Below are 21237 nucleotides of genomic sequence, written 5' to 3'. Positions count from 1 at the left end.
GAGCATGCATATAAGATGCTTACTTTGCACAGCGGTCAGTTGAGAGTACGACACTGCGCTCATATATGAAAGTATTGATGAAATAGTAGCTTCGCGGTTTCAGCGAGTCTCTTGGAACACTAGTGAAGCTGCGGCTTTTCTCAAACTGAAGCATATATAATCCTTTTTCACTTATACTTTTTGTTGCACTGTTGTTGACGCTACAGGCGCCAACTTTCTTGTGTCATATATTCTAGTGTTATAGTAACCTTATTCGCTTTTACTATCGACGCACAGGCTGGCGCGGGGCGAATACGGCAAAAATGTGCATATAATGGAATGCATTCCATTTAATGGGTACATTTAACATCCCTGTGATTAAACCTCGAATTCTACCCTGGCTAGTGGCACCGTGGCGGCTCAGAAAGTTAACAGTGCCCACTGTACCCATTTTCATCCGGCGACTGTACCTATACGCATGATATGAACAGTACACTAAAATGAGATCCAGAAAAAAAAAACATTAATCGCTCCTTGCAAAGAACTAGCCGTGAAGCGAATGGGAATTAAGTGCGCAATTTCGCAGAAAAGGGGCTCCTTTCATAATTATTCTGAAAATGTGTATGTATTCAATTATGAAGTCATTCACGCTACTAAGAGCTTACGAACAAATCTGCTTGAGCGATATTACTCCGACAACAAATATGGACAACAAATGTTAGATTGAGTCCATTCGGCAGAAACTGATTCTTCCAACCCGCGCCTGTTTCGAAAGTCTTACGTGCCCCAGGCACTCTGGGTAGCATGTAATAATATGACGAACATGCACGACCTAACGGGAACCACGACCTATCATTATCGTTCATTTTACTGTTACGGTCCTTGTTTTATCATTAATCCCTTCTTCATTGATGTTCCTCCTGCAGAGAATTTAGTAAACCAGCGACAGCGTCCAAATTTCTTTAAATCTGCAGCTGCTTTTCAATCATGTTCACCAATGGCAGCACTATGCCCTTATCACTCTTGTCAGAGATGTTGTCTTCTTTGCAATGTTTTCGTTTTACTTTACTCGTTACTGGCTCCGCAAAAACGATTTACCTCTAGTCTCCAAGTTCGAACGTAACAACGACATTGTATTCTCTTCAACTTTGCGGCGCTGTGGTTAGGTCTCACATCCAGCCCCTCTGCCTGGATGGGAGACCCACCATCGCTGGTTCGATTTATTTATTTATTTATTTATTTATTTATTTATTTATTTATTTATTTATTTATTTATTTATTTATTTATTTATTTATTTATTTATTTATTTATTTATTTATTTATTTATTTATTTATTTATTTATTTATTTATTTATTTATATTCATTCATTCATTCATTCATTCATTTATTTATTATACGTACTTTCAAGGCCTAGTAGGCACAACAGAAAGGAGTGGTGAAAATATACAATATTTGCAGTACAGGACAAGAATGGAAAAATTAAACTATAAGTCACTTTGAACGTTGCCAGTTCTTACCACATGTTTCTAATACGCGGCCGAAATGTTTTACGGACGTACGTACTACGTAGTTCAGACACTATAGCGAAAACTTCCGTGGGCTCGTCCTTCCATGATGTCGCTGCCATCCTTCAGCACAGAGCCATAGACTTGTGTGATTTATTCGAAGAACTTTGGTAGCCGTGCGTGAAACGACGTTATAGACTCATAAAACATGTACAAAGTGTTGCTATATTCAAGCATTCACTCATTGTGATCATTGCATCAGATTGAAGTTATGACTTGTGTGGTGTATCAACATAAATAGTACATGAAATTACACCTTTCTATGAAATTGCCACAATTGTACTCTTCACATTTAGTATTTGTACTGTAACATTTACTTGGCCACATTGCTAGAGCTTCGCTTCACATAGATGCACAATGTGCTTTGAACCTGTATTAATATTTTTTTTTCAGGAACCCACAACTTCAGGGAAAAAATCTTCAAAGCAAAATGAAAATGTAGATAGCGGCAGCGAGGCTTCTGAGGAACATGCTGAGGAGGAGCGAAACCCAGAGACTGGAGTGTCCGAACCCGCCTCCCCGCAGGCTGTTGTCTCTGCTTCCAAAGTTTCATCGCCGAAACATCAGCCTTCGCCATCAAAGCTGGAACCCGAGACCGTGGCGGCTGCCTCAGTTGTTTCGTTGACGGCCCCCGCCGAGCTCACTCAAGAGCAGGAAGAAGCAGCCGATAAAGCTAGCGAAGAAATGGACAAGGAGCTGCGCGACCTAGAGTTGACCAGCGTGCAACTCTATCCCGAGAGCCGGCTGGTTATTCTGCTGGCGATACTCTTCCTAATCTGGATCATATTCCTGGTGCTTTCGGCATCGGTCAAGCACGGCCTGCTTCCACCGCCGAGCGACGAGTCGACGATGCACACTGTTGCTCCAACAACGCGAGATCACTGGCCCCCTGTGTGGCCCCCTATAACGTACAGCACGCAAAAACCAAAGGAACCACCGACCAATTCCACCGCAACCACGCAAGAGCCGCTGCGGGGGGACTTCATATGCTCGAGCGATTACTGCCAAAGAGAAGGCAACTACTTGCGTGCTTTGACCACTCAATCCACGAAGGAACCGTGCGAAAACTTTTACGAGCACGTTTGTGAGGCCTGGAAGAAGTCGGCCTCCCGGAGGATCCAAGAGTTGCCAGGAGCAGCGGTCTCCACCGACACTCTGCTGCAAGCGTCAATGGAAGCTCAGTTGTTGGCCTACATAAAGGACACGGCGCACGCAGATGTCACTCCTGCCCGAGCACTGTACGATATGTGCATGAATAGGGGCTTCGCGAACGCTGCGCTCTTGGACACAAAGCAGCTGCTTCGCCAGTGGGGCTCGGACTGGCCACAAAAGGGTCGCGCTAGCAGCTCTACCAAGGAAGTGTGGCACTTTGCTGCCAAGCTGATGCGGGTGCTGGGTGTGCCGTCGCTGGTGGGCATCGAGATCGGCCTCGACCCGTGGAACCTCGAACAGAACATCATTGAGGTAGGCCCACCGAGAACAATGTTCTTCTCCAAGGACGTCTCGGAGCCGCGGGTCATGACACTCTTCAGTGACGCGACGCGCGCCGCTGCAAAGGCGCTGAACCCGAACGACGCAGACGCCGCCAACGCGGCAGCCAAGGACGTCAGCATCGCCTTAGCCAGTATCTCGCTTCACCAACTCGACGACCTGGGAACGTCGCCCCTGGACTTCCAGCTGGATAAGTTCGGCTCGCTGGGGAAAGGCGTGCAGTACTTTCTACGCACCGTCGTCGAGAACGTCACAACACTCGATTCTCGCACCCGGCTGCTGGTGCACCGAAGTCCGCTGTTCCGTCGAGAGCTGGACGAAACCGTGAACAGCTTGCCTCCTCGCGCCATGCTCAACTACCTGGGCCTACTGGCTCTCGTGGCGCTGTCCCCATTTCTGCCTGAGCGGTTGAGTTCTCTCCGCGTACTCCACTCGGTGCACACGCTTGGACGGGCCGAGAACGGCAGCAACGAGCTTCTGTGCCTGCGCGCGGTGAGCCAGGCTTATCCTGCCTGCTTGGCGGCGGCGTCGCAGACGCTGTACAAGAACACGCACCGGTCCGTGTGGCTGTCGCAACTCGAGTCCCTATTCGTGGGATACGTGCGCAACGTCGTGTGGATGGACAATCTGACGTCCTTGTTCGTGCGCTATAAGATGCAGCACCACCATTTGGCGCGGTTTTTTCCCGCCTGGCCTTTGGGTGACTGCAATGCCACGACCGGAGCCGCTTCTTCCAAAGCCATTGTCGCTTTCGTGGACGCCGTCAGTCTTCGTCAAACACAGGAGCTTCAACAGGTGCCGGCGTTTTGTTTACTTAAGCCAGAGATTATTATAGAGCTTCTGGACGTCATAACATTATAGTCGATGCTAAAAAGTGGTGAGAAGAAAATTCGAATGACGAGCTTTCAGTATTTTGTTTTCTCTGTACGAGATGATGACAGTTCTTCTTGACCACATTTACTCCACCATTGACCGAATGCTATTACAATAAAATCTGAATAAAACTTGCTAGCTGTTCAGTCCGTGCCAGCTATTCAGAAACCATTTCGATGAAGGCATGCACTGGCTTCGTCACTAAAAGCATGTGCGTACAACAGTACGCAAGTAATAAGATACATTACCAGGACTGACATATACGTTACACCTTGGGTGTCAGATGCGCAGTGGTTCATTAAAGGCCAGCAAATTATCAGAACACGATTCATTTTAATATTAGATCTTCATAAAATGACGTTGGTGATCTTGCTCGGGACCTCACCTTCATTGCGCAACCGATACAATAGCGCGAACTAGTGGCGCAAAAAATTGTTTCGCGTTCTTTCTCCGCTCCCGCAGCTCGGAAAGTCTCCGCTGCAGGCGAGCACTGGCTCCCCGTTGTCCGTGTGGCCTCGGTACCGGCTGTGCCTGCGGTTATTTCAGATCCCCGTAGGGCTGGTCAACGATTCGGTGCCGGCCAATGGCACCTTCTTCGCGCTGCACCTGTCACGCCTGGCGGTGCGGCTGTATGCAGCGCTGGCGCAGCTGCTCTACGAAGGCACCGTGTACGAACGCGAGATCCCGCTCTATTTCACAGAGGAGGCGGAACGCACGCTCGAGGACCTACTCGACTGTTTGTTGTGCGACGCGCGGCGCAGATTCCCGCACGGCCTCCGTGCAGAGCGAGTGCGCAACGCTCTGCTGGAACAGGTACGCACGCCCCGTGTCGTGTGACAAAGCACAGCTACTTTAGGTGCCCCAACTTTATAGATGTCCACGGCGTTCGTAGCTAAAGGACCCCGCCACTGAAAAAGAAGGGAAAGGAAAGAAATGCACATTACGCGACCAAAACGGCACGGTTTCATCAGGCACTGCATGTGGCGTAGGCCTCTTTCAGAAAAACAACCCTTCAGCCGAAACAAGCATACCATATGCTCACAGTTGCACTTGTGTATGGAGCACGTCCAGTAACTCTAAGAGGAGAGATCAACTAGCTCCAGCTGCCGAAGGCTTAACCATTGGCACTTACCCTGCTACGCCCCCCCCCCCCCCCCCCCCCCGCCTATTCGCCAAGGGTTGGTGAGGAGACTTGCTGGAAGTGACGCTAATGCCTGTTTGCACTCTTTCTACAGTCTTTGGCGTGAATGCCCCTGTGCAAACTGAATATTCAAGGAAAGCTCCTTAAAAAAGACAAAAGCAAACAAATAAAACATGCAACGCCCGCTCGAAGCCACTCGACTCTTGAAGACATAGTTCTTTACGCCCTTTGAAAACGTCGAGAAGGCAGCTCACAGAACGAACGAACGAACGTACATGCAGTCGTAATCAACGTGAAAGGGAACAGTGATAACTCTGGCTGCACGGGTTCAAATCTGGGAACTTGATACATACAAATTTACTCGCCGTCCCGGCCCGGCGAAAGAGGATGTCCAGCGAAGCTGTTGAAAACCACCACTACAACTGCTGATGCAATGCAGTTCAGTTCCTCCTCCGGCACATTATTCAGCTACAGGAGAATGTGGACGTGCGCACTTCCTCTGTGATAGAATTCCACGGCAATACGACCAGCGGCAGCACGCCGCCGTCGATCATATTGTCGTTTCTTTTCCCTTTGCCGCTCCTCGTATTCACGCTGCTCCCAGGCAGTCCCATAACTGTGCGTTGTGTATACCCATAGCGGTGCTGCTAGAATAATGAAATCAGTTGTTAGGCTGGTTCTTTTATATATGAAAGGCTAGTGACGTCACTCCCCACGTCGCAAGCTGCCGTCGCCGCGGTAGCTAGCGCAACAGAAATCTTTACCGGGAGCGTATGCGTGAAGCTTTACGTGCTTCGCCTTGTAAGCAGGAGCGCCTTATCATCAGTTATGTGGTTTAGATGCTTGTTTTGTGCATGTTCTTTACGAACGTTGTGCTGTATATGTTGTATGCGTGATACTAAAGAATGGATGCACCTTTCGCTTCATTCGCTGAAGGGTTTCTCTTTTTTTTTTTTCGTGAGGACGACGCCACGAAAATTTCCGACCAACTAGAGGCTAACAGCTTCGCTGTAGTAAGGTTTCCTGTTGAACTTGTACTATCATTGAACACTTCTATGGCGAGAATGTGTGTTTCGCCCCTACGCGCATCTGGAAAAATGTAGGTGTTCCCTTTTCATATTAATGACGACGGTAGGCAGATCAAAGAAAAATCTGGGTAAGAATTGTTATGACACCCCTTTCGGGTGCCTCTCATCCACCTTCCGGCAAAACGATAGCGAAACATAGTCGTACACCCTCGCAATGCTGAAAGTGGTGCCGCTAAAGGTTTTGCACTGAAAGTTCGCGAAGGCGAAACGATCAGGTCACCTTAGCTTAACACCCTTTTAAACCGCACTCTTAAGACATCAGGACATCGAGAATGCGCAAAAATGAATCAATAAGAAGAAAAGGCAGATTTGTGCGACCTTGCAGAACCGCAGCCAATTTCCAGCGAAGCTGTTTCTTTGAGCAATATGCAATAATAATTCGTTTCCTGTAATTAAACCACATGCTCTTAAACATTGCCCGATCCACACATATTTTATTTCCCGAGAACATTGGTAGTAATTCTCCCCATATTTTTACTAAATTTAATTTCTGATGGTATTTATAATTCCCCGAGGCAGAGAGTTAAGTATACGCCGTTCCTAAAACGCTCAAGAATGCTTGCCGGAAAGCCTACTGCGAACCTCGTACAACACATGCAAAGAAATAAAATATGAGAGTTCAGCAATTATTTACAACGCTCCTAATTAAGCCACAAACGTCAGCTTTCGTCACACATGACACTTAAGATGTCCCCCATTTCCACAAAAAATATGAACTCAGTGTGACGGAGAGTTCGCTCGTCGCACTGATAAACATATATCATAAAATTGTTATATAACGCAATGATTATTTAGAAAGGCTGAATTTGATGCACACACATTTAACTTCGCATACAGATTTCACATAGCGTGTCATCCGTTTTCCGAAAATTCGACCCTGGTGGCACTTGTTCTTTCAGGGCGGCGAGCGAAAAAGCGAAATTCTGCGCTGTTCGTAAAACATACTTATGTCGCTTCCGAGCGCTTGCATATACGTAATTTACTGCTGAGGTGGTAATTTGAAATTTCTATACACATTACCCATACTATTCCCATAATTTTAGCCACTTAAGATTTAGCCACAAGTATCCTTGTTTAGTTCGCCGAGAACACTGGGGACACACTGCGAACCTCGTATAATGTGTAAAAATAGGGAAAGAACGAGGGTTCCGTAACTCTCCGAATCAAACCAGAAGCGCTAAACATTCGCCAGAAATTAGAGATTCTATTCCCTCCATTGGCAGCACATGCGAGCTTGGTGTAACTTAGAGGCTTCTCTCTCTCTCTCTCTCCTCTTTAGTACAATAGAAAACAGCGTAAAGTGACCATACAAAGCTTTAGAACACTTGTTAAAATAATTTTTGTAATGGCTTATTTAATCCACACGCATTACCTTCGCGCGCAGATTTTCCATAGCGTTCCCCACGTGTTCGCCAAATTTTATCTCTGTGGAACTTATAGTTACGCCAGAGCAGTGGAAGAAATATTACGCCGCTCGTAAAACATACTGATAACGCTCCCGTGTCCTTGCATACGTGATTAATTGCAAATGACGCAATAAATCTACGCCTTCGAACTTTGTCTACAAATCATTCATAACGTGCCCCTTATTTTGACTAAATTTAAACTTGCTGTAATGTAGAGTTCACTCGTCACATTGGGAAACATAAATGATAGCGGCCATATGAAAATGTCGAACACTTGCTGAAGACGTTTTTTTTTTATTTTTTTTAAGGCAGTATTTAAGCAACACACATTTAACTTTGCACATTTCTTTGGCACAGTAGTCCCCCCGTTTTCGCTAAGTCTTTAACTGTATTTATTGTTATGGCAGCAGACTAAATTTTGCACCGTTAATAAAACGTGCACATTAATTCATAACGCTCCGGAGTGCTTAAATATGTAATTTATTGCAAGTGCCGGTATTAACCAACACACTTCTAACTTTGCCTGCGCATTACCCATAAGGCACCTCTTATTTTCGCCAAATATAAACAAGGTGCATTTTTTAGTTCATCGAGGACACGGAGAAACCAACTACGACCTGGTAGACGATATAATGCATGACAATAGGGGGAAAACAAGGATTCAGTAATTATTTGCAACCCTTCTAATTAAGCTAGGAACGGGATAGTTTCGCTACACATTGCACCTAATATTCCCCTCATTTTCACTGAATTTGAACTTGGTGTCTTGCACAGTTGTTTTAGGACTCTGGGAAACATTGCGTATAAAGGAAGTATGACACTGAGGAACATATAGGTAATTTTCTACAAAGGCTGCAATTAACCTGCAGATTAAACATTTATCGTACGTCACACAACGTGCCTCGCATTGTTCACATGTGGAGACCGGGAAAGCCAACTACACGCCTCGTATAACGCATGGAAATTGTGAGACAATGAGTACTCGGTGATTATATTCAAAGCACGTGATTCACCTACACACTTCACACTTTCGATACATGTCGGCCAATGATGGCCCCCATTTTTCTTAAATATGAAATATCCGCCGTTCTTACGTCGGATATATATACGTCGGGTCTATCTCAATCTGCACCCCGACTCCCCCCCCTGTCGCACTGGCTCATTGGCTATGGCGTTGCTCTACTGAGCTTGAGGTCGTGGGTTCCATTCCCAGCCCCAGTGTCCGCGTTCCGATGGGGCAGATAATATCGCACGAACCATATCCAATAACCTCGTATGATCATTTCAGAAGACATCTGAAACGTGCGTGTTCTCATATGATGTCATATGAGATTTATTGCTAGGGTTGCGCACAATGCAGCAACTCTCGCGTACCCTACATTGTGTGCACCTTAAAGAACCCCAGGTCGTCAGAATTTATCCCAATCCCTCGTAATGCACTTTCGGAACGTTCAAAGCGCACGGTCTTTTTTTCTTTTGTCTGCGTATAAGGTGCTGGCCCTACAGCTGGGCTTTCTGGCTTTCCGCCGCCTGCTGGCCGTGCGGCGCATCTGGAGCTTCGACTTCCGCCTCTCGACGCTGCCGGAGGTCACCTCGGACCAACTGTTCTTCCTCTACTACGCGCTGGATCACTGCGAGCTCAGTGACGCCGTGTTCGAGTCGCACCAGTTCGAGGCTTACCGCCGCCTGCCCTCCGCGGTGCGCGTCAACATGGCGGTGCGCCAGTCGACGCGGTTCGCACAAGCTTTCCGCTGTCCGCCAGGTTCACCCATGGTGGCGGGAGAGCCGTGCCAAGTTCTACGATAAGAGGATTCCAAGTGATAAACCAGTTGGGCTCTTGGCAGAGCAGGACCTGCGGGCGATACGGATGTGCTCGCTATAGTGTCATAATCCAAACGAGAAAGACGGTTGTGTTTGTGTATTAACATGTAGATATGGTTGCCAGAATTAATGTAACAAAAATATTTGAAAATGCTAAGGCTGCGATCTCTGAACTCTCTGGGCCACGTCGTTGACATATGTGGTTTCAAATGAGCGTATGCCATCTCAAAGTGAAGTGGAGAAGTGAACTGAAACGTAGAGCTTCGCTTAATTGTTATCGTGGTCTTTGTATGCCGCACAAAGTATCTTGACGCGATGTGCTTGACGCGTACCCTTGCTGCGCCACATAGTCAAGAGTAGCGAAGCACGAGAAGATATGTATTTTGATTTATATATATAGCTTTGGCCGAAAACAGTGTGCGACGTAATACATTATCGCAATATGTACATGTACATGTATATGTATATGAACGCACGATAGCTGCTGTTTTATGTGATTTTTTGGAACATGTCTTTCAGCCGGGACGAGATGATTAAACCACCTTCGTCGTACGCTGTATATTAAAATATGACGACTGTTATGTTCGCTGTAGCATTATCGCAGACTTATTGCTTATCGCGTAGAACTTAAGGCAGTTAAGCACTTCATCGCAATAAGTTCTACGCGATAAGCAATAAGTCTGCCTTAATTGCCTGACTCTTCCACAGCTGATTCTGTCGTCCAATGCTAATCTGATGCATGCTACAGCACTAGAAGAGCATCGCCGTAGTCAAATCATGGCGGCTGGCTGTTAACAAGATGCAACTGAAAAGTTTATCCCGAGTAGTAGGTCGTTTTTTTTTATGTAGTACAATAAACTAGCTTTTTAATAGTGTAATTATTCCTAACTTCTTTGTATGCTCAAAAATGTATTTGGCTCTGAAAGCACTGGAGTGTGCACAGACAAAGCCATTTACCGCAGGCACTCTTTGTGTAATTTTATCCAGCTGAGCTGTCAGCAGTCATATATGCAGCTATGGGAATACAAAGTACATACGACATTACAGATTTAGACCTAGGCTAATACCAAGTGCAATAATAATTATCCAATAATTTCAAGCTCACGCACTTAATCTCCGCGACATTCTTTTCTTTCTTTTTTTTTTCTTCTTTTTTTTTCACTGTATAAAAATGCAGATGAAATGTACTGCTCGTCTTTGCTCAAAGAGAAATAAATCAGCACGGACAGACGCATGCTAGAAGATAGATGCACAATGATAAATTGGGATTGTCCAAAGACTAAAGAAACACGCATGCCGTCATTCGACCGAATTAACTCAGATTAAGGCAGTTTTAGTCACTGTCTGCCAGGTTGTTTCAAGGCAACAGTCATTTTGGGTCGAGCAACTACTATACTGTCCCCGATTTGCAATGGTAGAAATTCCATCGCACAGGCATTGAATTTCGACCGCCTTGCGACTTGTCTCGCCGAAACCGCGCAACCACATCTATATGCACATCCTTTTCCTTCTTTTTTTCCCTCATTTTTACAGTATAAAAAAGCAGATAAAATGTACTGCTCGTCTGTGCTCAGAGAGCAATAAATCAGCACGGACAGACGCATGCAAGAAGATAGACGCACAATGATCAATTGGGATTCTACAAAGGCTAAAGAAACACGCATGCCATCATTCGACCGAATTAACTCAGATTAAGGCAGTTTTAGTCACTGCCTGCCAGGCTGCTTCAAGGCAACAGTCATTTTTGGGTTTTGGACTACTACTGTCCCCGATTAGCAATGGTAGAAGTTCCATCGCACAGGGAATGAATTTCGTCCGCCTTGCGACTTGTCTCGCCGAAGCCGCGCAACCACATCTATATGCACTATTTGCGCTATTCCGCGTCGATTTCTCGGAGCATCGTTAAGCGTCACATGATGCGCGCAGCTTCGAGTAACTTGTCGCGCATTTTTCTCCCTTGAATGAGCTCGAAGCAAGTATAGAAGCTCATTGTCGCGGTACCACAAACAAACGTCCAGACCATTCGCGAGATTTGTCAGAAACAGTTTACGAACGAAAACAATCGCGACCATATCTGCGGTCCGGGAAAGGGGGCTCAGCGCTTCCCCAGGGTTCGGGGCTCATCGCGGAGGCGTCGTGCCTGCGACGGAATGTTGCTGCCAGTGTCGACCAGCGCGGGTGCGCTTTCCGGCGGCGATGTCTCGAAGTGCACGTCCGAGAACTGGTCTGGCAGAGCGCTCGACTCCTTGGTGTCCGGCAAACGCATCGCAAGGCAAGCCGCGGTGACGCACAGCAAAGACACGAAGCCCAGCGGCACCGAAGACGCCGGAAGGAGACCCAGGTAGACGGCCACAGGCGTGGCGACGCTGGCGGCCGCCGAGAAGCACGTGCACAGTGCCATGCCTGAGCAGCGCACCACCGTGGGGTACACTTCGGATGTGTACAGGGTGCCGATGGTCTGTGACGCGTCCACGCTGACGCTTGCCACTAGCAGCAGCGCCGCGCTGCGACCGACGCTGTCGTCATCGAGATTGGCGGCTACGAAGCAGCAGACGGCGGCAAGCCCCAGTGCCGAAGACTGGGAGGCCCTGCGGCCCAGATGCGCCGCGGACACGATTGCGATCAACTCGGTCGGGAACGAGAGCGCCGAGGAGAGCGCGAGCAAGGCCGCCGGGTAGAAATCCAGGTAGTGGATTTTCAGCGAGGCTGCTTGGGCAGCGAACGCCGTCACGGTCCAGAGGTAGCAGAGGATGACGCTGTTCCTCCAGCGGCCCCGAACCCGTAACGTGTCGCAGCAGGCGCCCTCGGTGGCAGGCTCAACCCGCTCGGCATGGCGCCGCGCTCGCGCGAGCTTCTGACGCACTTCGAACAAGTTCTCGCCATTGAGCGTGGCCGCGTGCATGATGACAGTTTCCGCCTCTTCCACGTTGCCCCGCGCTAAAAGCCAGCGGGGGGATTCCACCAGGTGCGTGAACATGCGCAGCAACATGACACATGGCAGCATGCTGGCCAGCTGCAGCGTGTACCAGCTGAACTTTGCCCACATCATAGCGCCGGCTATGATGGCGCCGAACACCTTTCCCAGCATTGACGCCATGGAATAAAGCGTGCGGGTCTCCGGCGACAGTATTTCCACCAGGAGCACGAAGCTGGTGTTGAAGAGGGTGCTGGTGGCGGCTCCAAGCAGGAGGCGCATGGCGAGGAAGCTGTTCAGGATAGTGGAGAACAATATCACCACGCCGGCCGCCTGCAGCATAACAGTCGAAAACTGTATCACTGGTTTCCGACCCAACCTATCAGCCAGCGGTCCAGAGACGACCAGCGTGCAGATGGCGCCCATCGCGAAGGCGGAGCAGCTGAGCGGCAGGAACCAGGCGCGCTCGCACACCAGGTCGAAGTCCTGGACGATGGAGGGGCCGTAGGCGGAGGGTGCGTACTCCCAGTTTGTGCAGGGCACCGTGGCAACGCCTGAACTGTTCACCTCTGCGTACATGCGACACTGACTGTAACTGCCGCCCTCGGTTCGTGGAAGCATCAGGTGCTTCCATTGCTCCACCGACAAGTTGCGCAAGTTTTTAGGCCTGGCGCACCAGTGGTCGACATTGTGCTGTGCAATCTGCAGTGGCAACGTGTGAAAGGGCAGTACGAAGGCAGTCAAGAGGACGAAGTAGAACGTGGTCGTCTGGAAGGGCCCGTGCTTGCCCACAAGCTGTGAAGCCTCCTCACGCCGCAAGCAGATGGCTGCCAAGCCGGTAGCCGTCGCCGGTGGCCACTGCGAAGGATCCTGCGGTAGACTCAGCGAAGTGCGCGACACGGAACGCCGGCTGTGGGCCAGGGACAACTGGCTCTCCTGCAAGTCACGCTGCTCTTCGCGCCCACCGGGCTTGAACGACTGGCTTTGCTCGGGGGGGAGTCTATTGGCTTCCTCGGACCCCAGACTGAGCGGTGCAATGTTCGCATCTGCGAACGTGCTAGCGGGGGAGCGTAGACGAGACAGTAAGGGTGATAGGATCTGCTGACCTCTGTTCGCCCAGTCACCAGAAAAGGTACCGTGATCGCAGTGACCGCAGCTCCATCAGCTCCCGCAGGGATGTGCTCCGCGTCACCGCCGACGGGTAGGAGGCCCCCAACTGCAGGGTCCGCTCGGACGCCGTACGAGTTCGTGGGTGGCACTTGCTGACGCGAAAGTGACGACGCTTGAAGCGGTGGAGGAATCGATGGCTTCGGGTACATGGAAGTCCGCGGCATTCGAGGCGCCGACAGCGAAGTGAGCACCTGTGGTGGTGCAGTTGACGGTGCAGATGGTGCAGATGCGGGGGCAAGGACAGTCGATGGCGGCGGCAGAGGCGATGGTCCGGTGATGCCCATTGACGTCGAAGCCGAAGTAAGCGGCGGCGGCAGCGGAGGGGGCATGGCCGACGATGCGGTGGGTGCAGGTACCTGTGACGGTAGCGATGTAGACTGTACCGTCAACGAGGCTGCGTGTGATGGTGATGCCCGTGACCTGCGGTGTGACGACCTAGACCTCTTTACTGCGCTGCTGATCTGTGACTCTTGAGATGGCTGCGAAGGCGGTGGATGCCGTGGCAAGACCGATGGCGGCGTCTGGTAGTCCGCAGACTTCCGCTCTCGCTTGGAGCCTTGGTGTCGTATCTTGGAACCCTTGGGCATTTCTATTGCGTTTGTGTGATCACCGGACGACGCTTGTGCTATGGTCCAGGCGTAGAGAATGGCTCTTCGCGCAATCTGCGGAGGGAAGGCGATGCTGCTCGTTCCGTGTTCGTTCTTCTTCTGGCGCACGGGCAGTCGATGATCTCGAGGCGCCCCTTGCTCGTGATCTTCTTCGTCTTCTCACAGCCGTCATTGACGGTGGTGACTCGCAGCTAAGTCCCTTGCGACGAGCAGGAATCGCGATAGTGCACCCTATAGCTATATCCAGCTAACTAACGCAATAAAAGTATCAGAAATATATTGGTCCCGGAAAATAAGAGGAATGAGGAAGCTACATGTGGCCATCAGCATTATCTTCTGTGAACTCTGAGGGTGCAAAATAACGGCCATTTAAATATGTGTTAGCACGTACGTCAATTATTTTAAGAATTCTGACAGAAATTAATTTTTGGGAGACCTACCCATGGGACACGTGTTCCTTAAAGGTCAACTGCAACGGGATTTCGCTTTGGCTAAATTGCCTATGAATGAGATATATATACTGCGAGCGCTGCACTATAGTGCTTAAACGTTGTCATATATGTACATACTCATCATCGATCATCCCTCATCACCTTCTCCGGCTTGACCTCGCCCCGCACTCTTGTCAAAGGTATACAGCGCTTGTAATTACCTTTATTATTATTATTATTATTATTATTATTATTATTATTATTATTATTATTATTATTATTATTATTATTATTATTATTATTATTATTATTATTAACAGCCCTTAAATAGCACTTAAGAGGAAGCTTTAGCTCGGGCCCAACTCCAATGCTACCTGTTCAAATACATGTAAAACGTAGAAACGCTTTTCTGAGATTACCCCTGTACCGATTTTAATGAAATGTATTGCACTTGAGAGAGAAAGTTAAATTCTAGTGACTGGTGGAAGCGGAATTTCGACTTAGGGCGTAAACTCAATTTATTAACTGCGACGCCACGTCACGAGCGCGTCTCGATGGAGCAGAGCGGGCGAGAGGGGATACCTGCTGCAGCGATAGTGCGCCAGGTGTTGCGTGAGGGGAGGAGGGCATCGCCGCGACGCCACGTAACCCTCGCTCTCGCTCTCGGAAGCCGGCGTGCGGTCCGTTCATGGCTTGTTAGCCACTACTCGCGTTACACAGCGTTACACAATACAAAAAATGGAATACTTGCTAATTTGCGAGTGATAGTCATAACTTTGGTGTTGGCAACATTCAAGGTTAGGTCATTATTTTTGTACTGATGTGAAGAACAGGTTCGACTGCTGGATACGACAGTCATCGACAGTTTGAGTTTCCTTTGAAATCTTATGTCATCAGCATATACAACGAAAGAATAATTCCGAATAGAGGAAGAAACGTCCTTTCAAAAACGGTAAGCGACCCTAATCTTTGACTTAGGTGTCTCTTAGTGACACTCGCACCTTGGCGTTGGTGTTCTTTAGGTTAATTTTGTGTGTGTAAGTTTCGAAAGAACGACACAGACAAATAGAACCATCGTCTGTAGGTCTTCTTCTTGTGGGTAGGCTGTACTTGGCCCGGCGGCTTCCTCGTCGACCACCTCCATGGCGAACGCAACGCACGAACCAAACCAAAAGCTCATATCTGAGGAGGGCATGGAGGTGTTCACAGCAGCCTTTTCCCCTGATATATAGCAACTCCTCAACAGGGCAGGAAAAGACCAGAAAGGCGCGTACCCATCTGAGCTGTGTGCATTTTCGTTAACGCTGCACTTCTATAAAAAAAATGGGATTTTACGTGCCAAAACCACGGTCTGGTTTACGTGCCAAAACCACGTATAGTGCGCTCTGTTGGCAGAGCTCCATTAAACTTCGATCGTACGTACTCATAAGCTGACGGAGAATAGAAGTGCTTAGATTTAGGTGCACGTTAAAGAACCCCAGGTGGTCCAAATTTCCGGAGTCCCCCACTACGGCGTTCCTCATAAACATATAGTGGTTTTGGAGGGTAAAACCCCAGAATTTAATTTTTTGTCACTGAGTGGCTGACTACGGCAAAAGTTTTGTTGAGGTCACCGTAAACGGTGTCAACTTCCCCTCTGAAGTACCGGCACAGAACACCTATTTAAACTGGTACCGGCGCGGAGATCTGCATCATGAAACTTGCAAGATTTGGGGTAGTTGAGAGACCAGAGAGAAATCCGTGTTGATTCGGAGTCAAGGAGCTCTTCATACTGAAAGACAATATGTTGTGAAGAGCAAGCTCAAAAACTTAACATATGGCACAGAAAAGAGAAATCAGACGATAATTCGAGACATCGGTTTTATAGCCAGACTTAAAATACAGGAAAAACATGAGTAGTTTTCCACATTTCCCCCCTTTCATTTTATTTCCAATTTCTTACACGGTGTACCGGTTAACCTGTTCAAATTTTGCGCGATAATTATTTTTGTTGCTCGCAGCGACGCTCAATCAACCCACTAGGACAAGCTCGCTATTTGTAAAACAATATTCACTCACAAATCTCAATTTTATTAGATACAGCAGTTGTTCAAGCATTTGTTCGCATAAAAAAGCAAAATTAATTTGCAAAGAAAACATTGTCTTCTTTGCAGCGCCCTCACACCAAACAAAAATATTCATTCTAGCCCACAGTTGGCGTGGCCTGGCGCTAGGACGGCTCGCAGCTTTTGGGTGTTTTCGGTGTTAGGGCTGCGGCCGAAACTCTACAACACCGATTTCACCACAAGCTACTCACGATGGAGGCCAGAAGAGCGGAGTTAGAACGGAAACGCCAGAAGTTAGAGCAGCTACGTATGGAACGGCTGAAGAAAAAGGAGGAAAAGGAGAAGAAAGACAGCAGGTTGAATGACGTAAGCCGTGGGTTTTCTCCCGTCTCAGCTCATCTGCTGGGGCTCCCTAACATGCCCCAGCGAAGGTGTGTCTCACAAGCAGCAAGGTAGTACTGCTCTAAGCCCGCCGCGACACCTTGCAACGCGTGATCGCGCTGGGATAGCAAAACGACTGGTGTGCTGGGCATCGGCATGATTGACATCTGCAATTACCGCCGCTGCGCCTTCGCTTCTCCCCGTTGCCACTCGGTTGTTTCACACCACGGACGATCTTGTTTCGCAGGTTGACGACGGGTCGAAATCGAGGTCGGACCATGCCATCGACCCGGATGAGTTGTTGTCGTCGTTGGGGATAACGTTGACGCGAGGTGAGCTACTTCCAGCGCCCAGAATTCTTTCAATCGGCGCCTAAGTTGGCACAGGGCGCGTCGCTACAGTGCAGCGCGCTCGTTGTGAGTCGGTGTGGTGGCTTGTTTCGCTTTCCAGATTTGAGCGTAAGCAGCGTGTCAACGCCTCCGACGGGCTCGCCGAACGCCAGCAGCACTGCCTCCAGCCTCGACCACCAGTCCCTGCCGGCGCAACAAGAGCCTCAGCAGCAGCCGGCGCCGACCAAGACTCAAAAGTTAGTTGTTTCTCTCTCTCTCCCCCCCCCCCCTTTTTTCTTTTTCTTTTTTTTTTTAATTTGGGTTCAATGTCAGTGACTACTTCGAATAAGATGCGAAAGTAATTTTATCACTGCAGTGCGCTAACGGATGTTTAGCAGCTCAAGGTTAGAAACTGCTTGCAAGTCGCTCTATTTTAAAGGTTGTGCTGTCCTGCACTTATTTTACTTTGTACTTAAAATCATCCTTTTCTTTTTGTCTTCTTTTACGCTAAGCATAGGAGTTCTCATGATGGCATGAGTGGCAGAAATTTAGTGTTATTGAACACCTTGCTTGATATACATCCCACATATTTCTGTAACAATATAATGTGGGCTATCCTTTTAAAGCTAAATGTAAGGGTCCGATTATCCTCTTATGCTGCATATGCGTAGATGTCAATTATTCCTTTGTCACAAAACTGCATCTCTTTTTCTCAATGCGGGCTTGGTTCTTCTTAGCTGGTTGTTCTTGTTCTTGATTTTTTTTTGTTTTTTTTTTCCTTATTCTCCATATGTGACCTCTAGAACTAAGTTTTGATCTTCTCCAATGTAAATGCAGTCAGATGCATAATTTTAATGCATGAATGTTGTTCCACGAGGAAGCTCTTACAATAATCCCTTCTCTCCCGGCCACGGCGGCCGCATTTCGATGGGGGCGAAATGCGAAAACACCCGTGTACTTAGATTTAGGTGCACGTTAAAGAACCACAGGTGGTCCAAATTTCCGGAGTCCCCCACTACGGCGTGCCTCATAATCAGAACTGGTTTTGGCACGTAAAACCCCATAATAAAATAATAATAAAATAATCCCTTCTCAGGTGCATGTAAATATTTGCTTTTTGACAGGAAACCTAAGCTGAGCATCTGCACGGTGCACCAGACCAACATACCACCCCGGGAGAATGTCACATACAACAAGCAGACGCAGACAGCTCCGTCAGGAGAAAGAGATGGTGAGTATTTTAATATTGTCATTCCTTCCGATGGTCCTTCACTCGTATTTCATTCACTTGCATTTTTAAATTCCTCATATGTCTCTCAACTTTCTTTGCTTTGCTCAATTTGGTTCTATGCAGCTGCTAGTTACTTTCTTCTGTGAAGTCTGTTGCTGCAGCGCTGAAATACAAATTAGCCCTGCCTTACTTTATTTACTTTATTTGTCCACTTGTTTATCAGAAACTGTTAGAAAATGGTGCTGTAAACAAATGCTTTTGTTGCCTTAACCGAGGAACCATCTCACAATCTCTGCCACAGGAGATTGTCTCCATTCCTTTATTTGTTTTGGCACCACTTTTGCGCATCCTTTCCTCATGCAAAACTGATCCACCCATTCTTCTAGTGCTCCATCATACCTTCGGCATATCCAGCTGCACTGCGTTGACACCTGAAAGCATGCTATTCTCAGTCACAATACAGCAAACACCTGTGCAGTTTTTTGCATGCCTCCCATAGCTTGGCAAGGCCAGTTTGGAGGGACATATTTTTCTCTGCATTTACTTTTTACTTAATCTAGGCTAGACTGATACATAAAGGTGTTTACTTACTTGTGGTTTAAATTTTCAGCTGAAGAACTTCATTTGATACACGTTTGAAAATTGACGGTCTGTTACAGTTCACTTCCATTAATTTGACCCCAATGAGTATTCGTCTAATTGTCCAGTGGATTGAATTAAAAGGTGGCCGGATGTTTGTTGACATTGCTTGCCCATGATTATGAATGGCTATCCGTGCCTAAGAGGAAAAGCGTGCCAGCATGAATACGTCTGCCTCATGCAAGAACACTTGTGCAGCACCGAGCACAGCTTCCACCCTAGTCTGCCACACTCGTCGGATATTGACAAAAGCTTTGCTCCATTTGTTGTCATCACCACCAGTCATGCAGTTTCTCAGGTGCGTGTGGATGCTTGCTAAGTCAAACCATCAACCTCATTGTTGATATTCACAAAACCCAACAAGGCACTGCCCACGGTAGGTCAAAGATGAGTGCGACTGGCCAAGAATAGCATCCGTCCAATTACCATCTCCTGGCTCTTTCCATCAAGTTAAGCTCATTACTGTTTTTTGCCCTTTTCTGTCCCATGATTTTCTTTTTTCTCTTAGTCTGGGAACCTCCTGTGTCTCCGTTTGGCCTGGTCTCCCATAGAAAGTTGTAATAGTAATAATGCCACTTGTATGACTTCCTGCCCATGAATGTATGATTCCCTGCCCTCTTTTTTCCATGTCAACCTCTTGGGTTTAAGTGCAAGGTTATGTTCTTGCTATGCATTCATGTTTCCTCTCTCCAATTCACTCTTGTCTGCAAACGTAACATTTCACACGTCACTAGCCACTATGGTGTGACTTATTGGGCTGTAAATGGCACACATGGATGAGGCCAAATTATCCATTGCATTCCTCCCTTTTTCTTTTTTCCCCCCACTTTCACGCTCTCTCTTTCAATATAATGAAAGGCACAGTCCATTGAAATGTACTGCCACCAGCCGGGACCTTCCAGCACGATAAGTGAGAAACCTAATTAGCGGCTGTCTAAATAACAGAAGTTTACTGCACCATTACTCTTTTGTGCCGGTCTCATGCATGGCCATTTCAGCTTGCAAAGTCTTTAATAAGTGTACTTGTCATGCTGTTGTATTTAATTGGACCATAGAAATTGTCAGACACAAGGATGCCTAGATTATCAGCATGTCATGTCAAGCTGTGGCTTTAGATGTCAAGCTAGTCAACGGTCTTTCAAATTTAGGGCATCAGTGTTCAACACATTTATCTGTCCACCTTTATAAGTTGCTTTTTTTGTGTCCAGCATTCTTTCTGTGCGTCTTGAGGTTTCATTGACATTGTTGTGAGTTCCAGAAGTAGTTTGCACTGTAGAGAAAGGAACACTAAGGTGGCTTTACTAAGGGGGCCACTAGAAAACACTGTGGGAACCTTGTTGCTTTTTCTTTCTGTCAGTTGTTCCCACAAAAGTGCAGGTGTCATTTATCGATTACTTGGCAAAAGGCAAACCCTTTGTAAATATACAGGAAATAATGATGTTGGCATTCTGTCTTATCCTGTCAACTAAAATTGGTTTAATATTATTGTAATTTGTACATATTTGCTTTTAACATTAACTTACTGCGTTTATTGCAAGAGAAAATGCAAAGGGGCGCCAAATAAATTTTATTTAATTTTGTGTCCCACACTAGGCATAGAAAACAATTTCTGCTACGGAAGACATGTAATATGCGCAAAACAGCTGGCACTTTGTCGTCTGAAGAAGCATGAAGCTTGGCCATTTAGTGTGCCAACTGAATAGAGTTTGAGAGATGCAACAGGACAACAACTTTTAGGTGTGCCTAGCTGTGCCTAGCTGTGCTTGTGCACTTTGTCCACGGCATGTGCTGTTGCAAACACACGCAAACTTTTCTCTGCTCTTTTCTTTCTTCCTTCCTCCCTTTTTCTTAACTGCTGCCTGAAGGCTCTTTAACATCTTCTCCTAGAGAGCATGGGAATTTTTTCAAGACCCGGAAAGGTTTGTTCCTGCTGTAACCCTTGTTTTCACCCTAATCTGCCAGGTGCACTTACCAATGGTTTAAAGCCTCTTGTTAACACCTTGTGCTGTGTCTGCTGCCGTCGGACCACATGCTGTCATGTCTGCATGGCAGTGCAGTTGAACCTCGATATAAAGAACTTGGATATAGTGAAGTAAATCTGAGATGCTTCCTGACAATGTCAG

At 47.5% G+C, this 21237-nt stretch overlaps 3 protein-coding genes across 21 annotated transcripts in view; 2 read left to right on the top strand and 1 right to left on the bottom strand.

Annotated features, from left to right (window-relative positions):
- The first annotated feature begins 1903 nt into the window (after positions 1 to 1903).
- LOC119456440 (neprilysin-1-like) lies at positions 1904 to 9409 on the top strand. Its single transcript, XM_037718227.2, has 3 exons — positions 1904 to 3832; positions 4373 to 4723; positions 9037 to 9409. The coding sequence occupies exons 1-3, from the start codon at positions 1904 to 1906 to the stop codon at positions 9349 to 9351; spliced, it is 2595 nt and encodes an 864-aa protein (XP_037574155.1). The 3' UTR covers positions 9352 to 9409.
- A 1554-nt stretch (positions 9410 to 10963) lies between these two features.
- On the bottom strand, positions 10964 to 13441 carry LOC119457064 (solute carrier family 22 member 7; the record flags this gene model as incomplete). Its single annotated transcript, XM_037718890.2, has 1 exon — positions 10964 to 13441. A coding segment is annotated over one exon (1980 nt), but the record flags the coding sequence as incomplete, so codon positions are not given.
- A 3246-nt stretch (positions 13442 to 16687) lies between these two features.
- Positions 16688 to 21237, top strand: part of LOC119456438 (cytoplasmic dynein 1 intermediate chain 2) — a 68487-nt gene continuing 63937 nt past the window's right edge. For 17 of the 19 annotated variants that reach the window (XM_037718225.2, XM_037718226.2, XM_049669861.1 and 14 more), the window contains exons 1-4: positions 16688 to 16900; positions 17163 to 17247; positions 17366 to 17501; positions 18369 to 18475. In XM_037718225.2, coding sequence (XP_037574153.1) covers positions 16787 to 16900; positions 17163 to 17247; positions 17366 to 17501; positions 18369 to 18475 — 442 coding nt within the window. In that variant the 5' untranslated portion in view covers positions 16688 to 16786. The remainder of the gene's footprint in view (positions 16901 to 17162; positions 17248 to 17365; positions 17502 to 18368; positions 18476 to 21237) is intronic. The other 2 variants (XM_037718221.2, XM_037718216.2) reach the window with 1 other exon arrangement.

This window comes from Dermacentor silvarum, chromosome 6, assembly GCF_013339745.2.
Source record: "Dermacentor silvarum isolate Dsil-2018 chromosome 6, BIME_Dsil_1.4, whole genome shotgun sequence".
NCBI lineage: Eukaryota > Metazoa > Arthropoda > Arachnida > Ixodida > Ixodidae > Dermacentor > Dermacentor silvarum.
Note: the sequence above shows the minus strand (reverse complement) of the source record. Positions and strands in the feature narration are given on the sequence as shown.

What these genes read in the sequence shown, in the direction of transcription:
- LOC119456440 (XM_037718227.2), top strand. Translation starts at nt 1,904, where the DNA reads ATGTGCTTTGAACCTGTATTAATATTTTTTTTTCAGGAACCCACAACT. An exon ending in AAACACAGGAGCTTCAACAG is followed by an intron (nt 3,833 to 4,372) that starts GTGCCGGCGTTT and finishes CCGCTCCCGCAG; the next exon opens with CTCGGAAAGTCTCCGCTGCA. An exon ending in GCAACGCTCTGCTGGAACAG is followed by an intron (nt 4,724 to 9,036) that starts GTACGCACGCCC and finishes TCTGCGTATAAG; the next exon opens with GTGCTGGCCCTACAGCTGGG.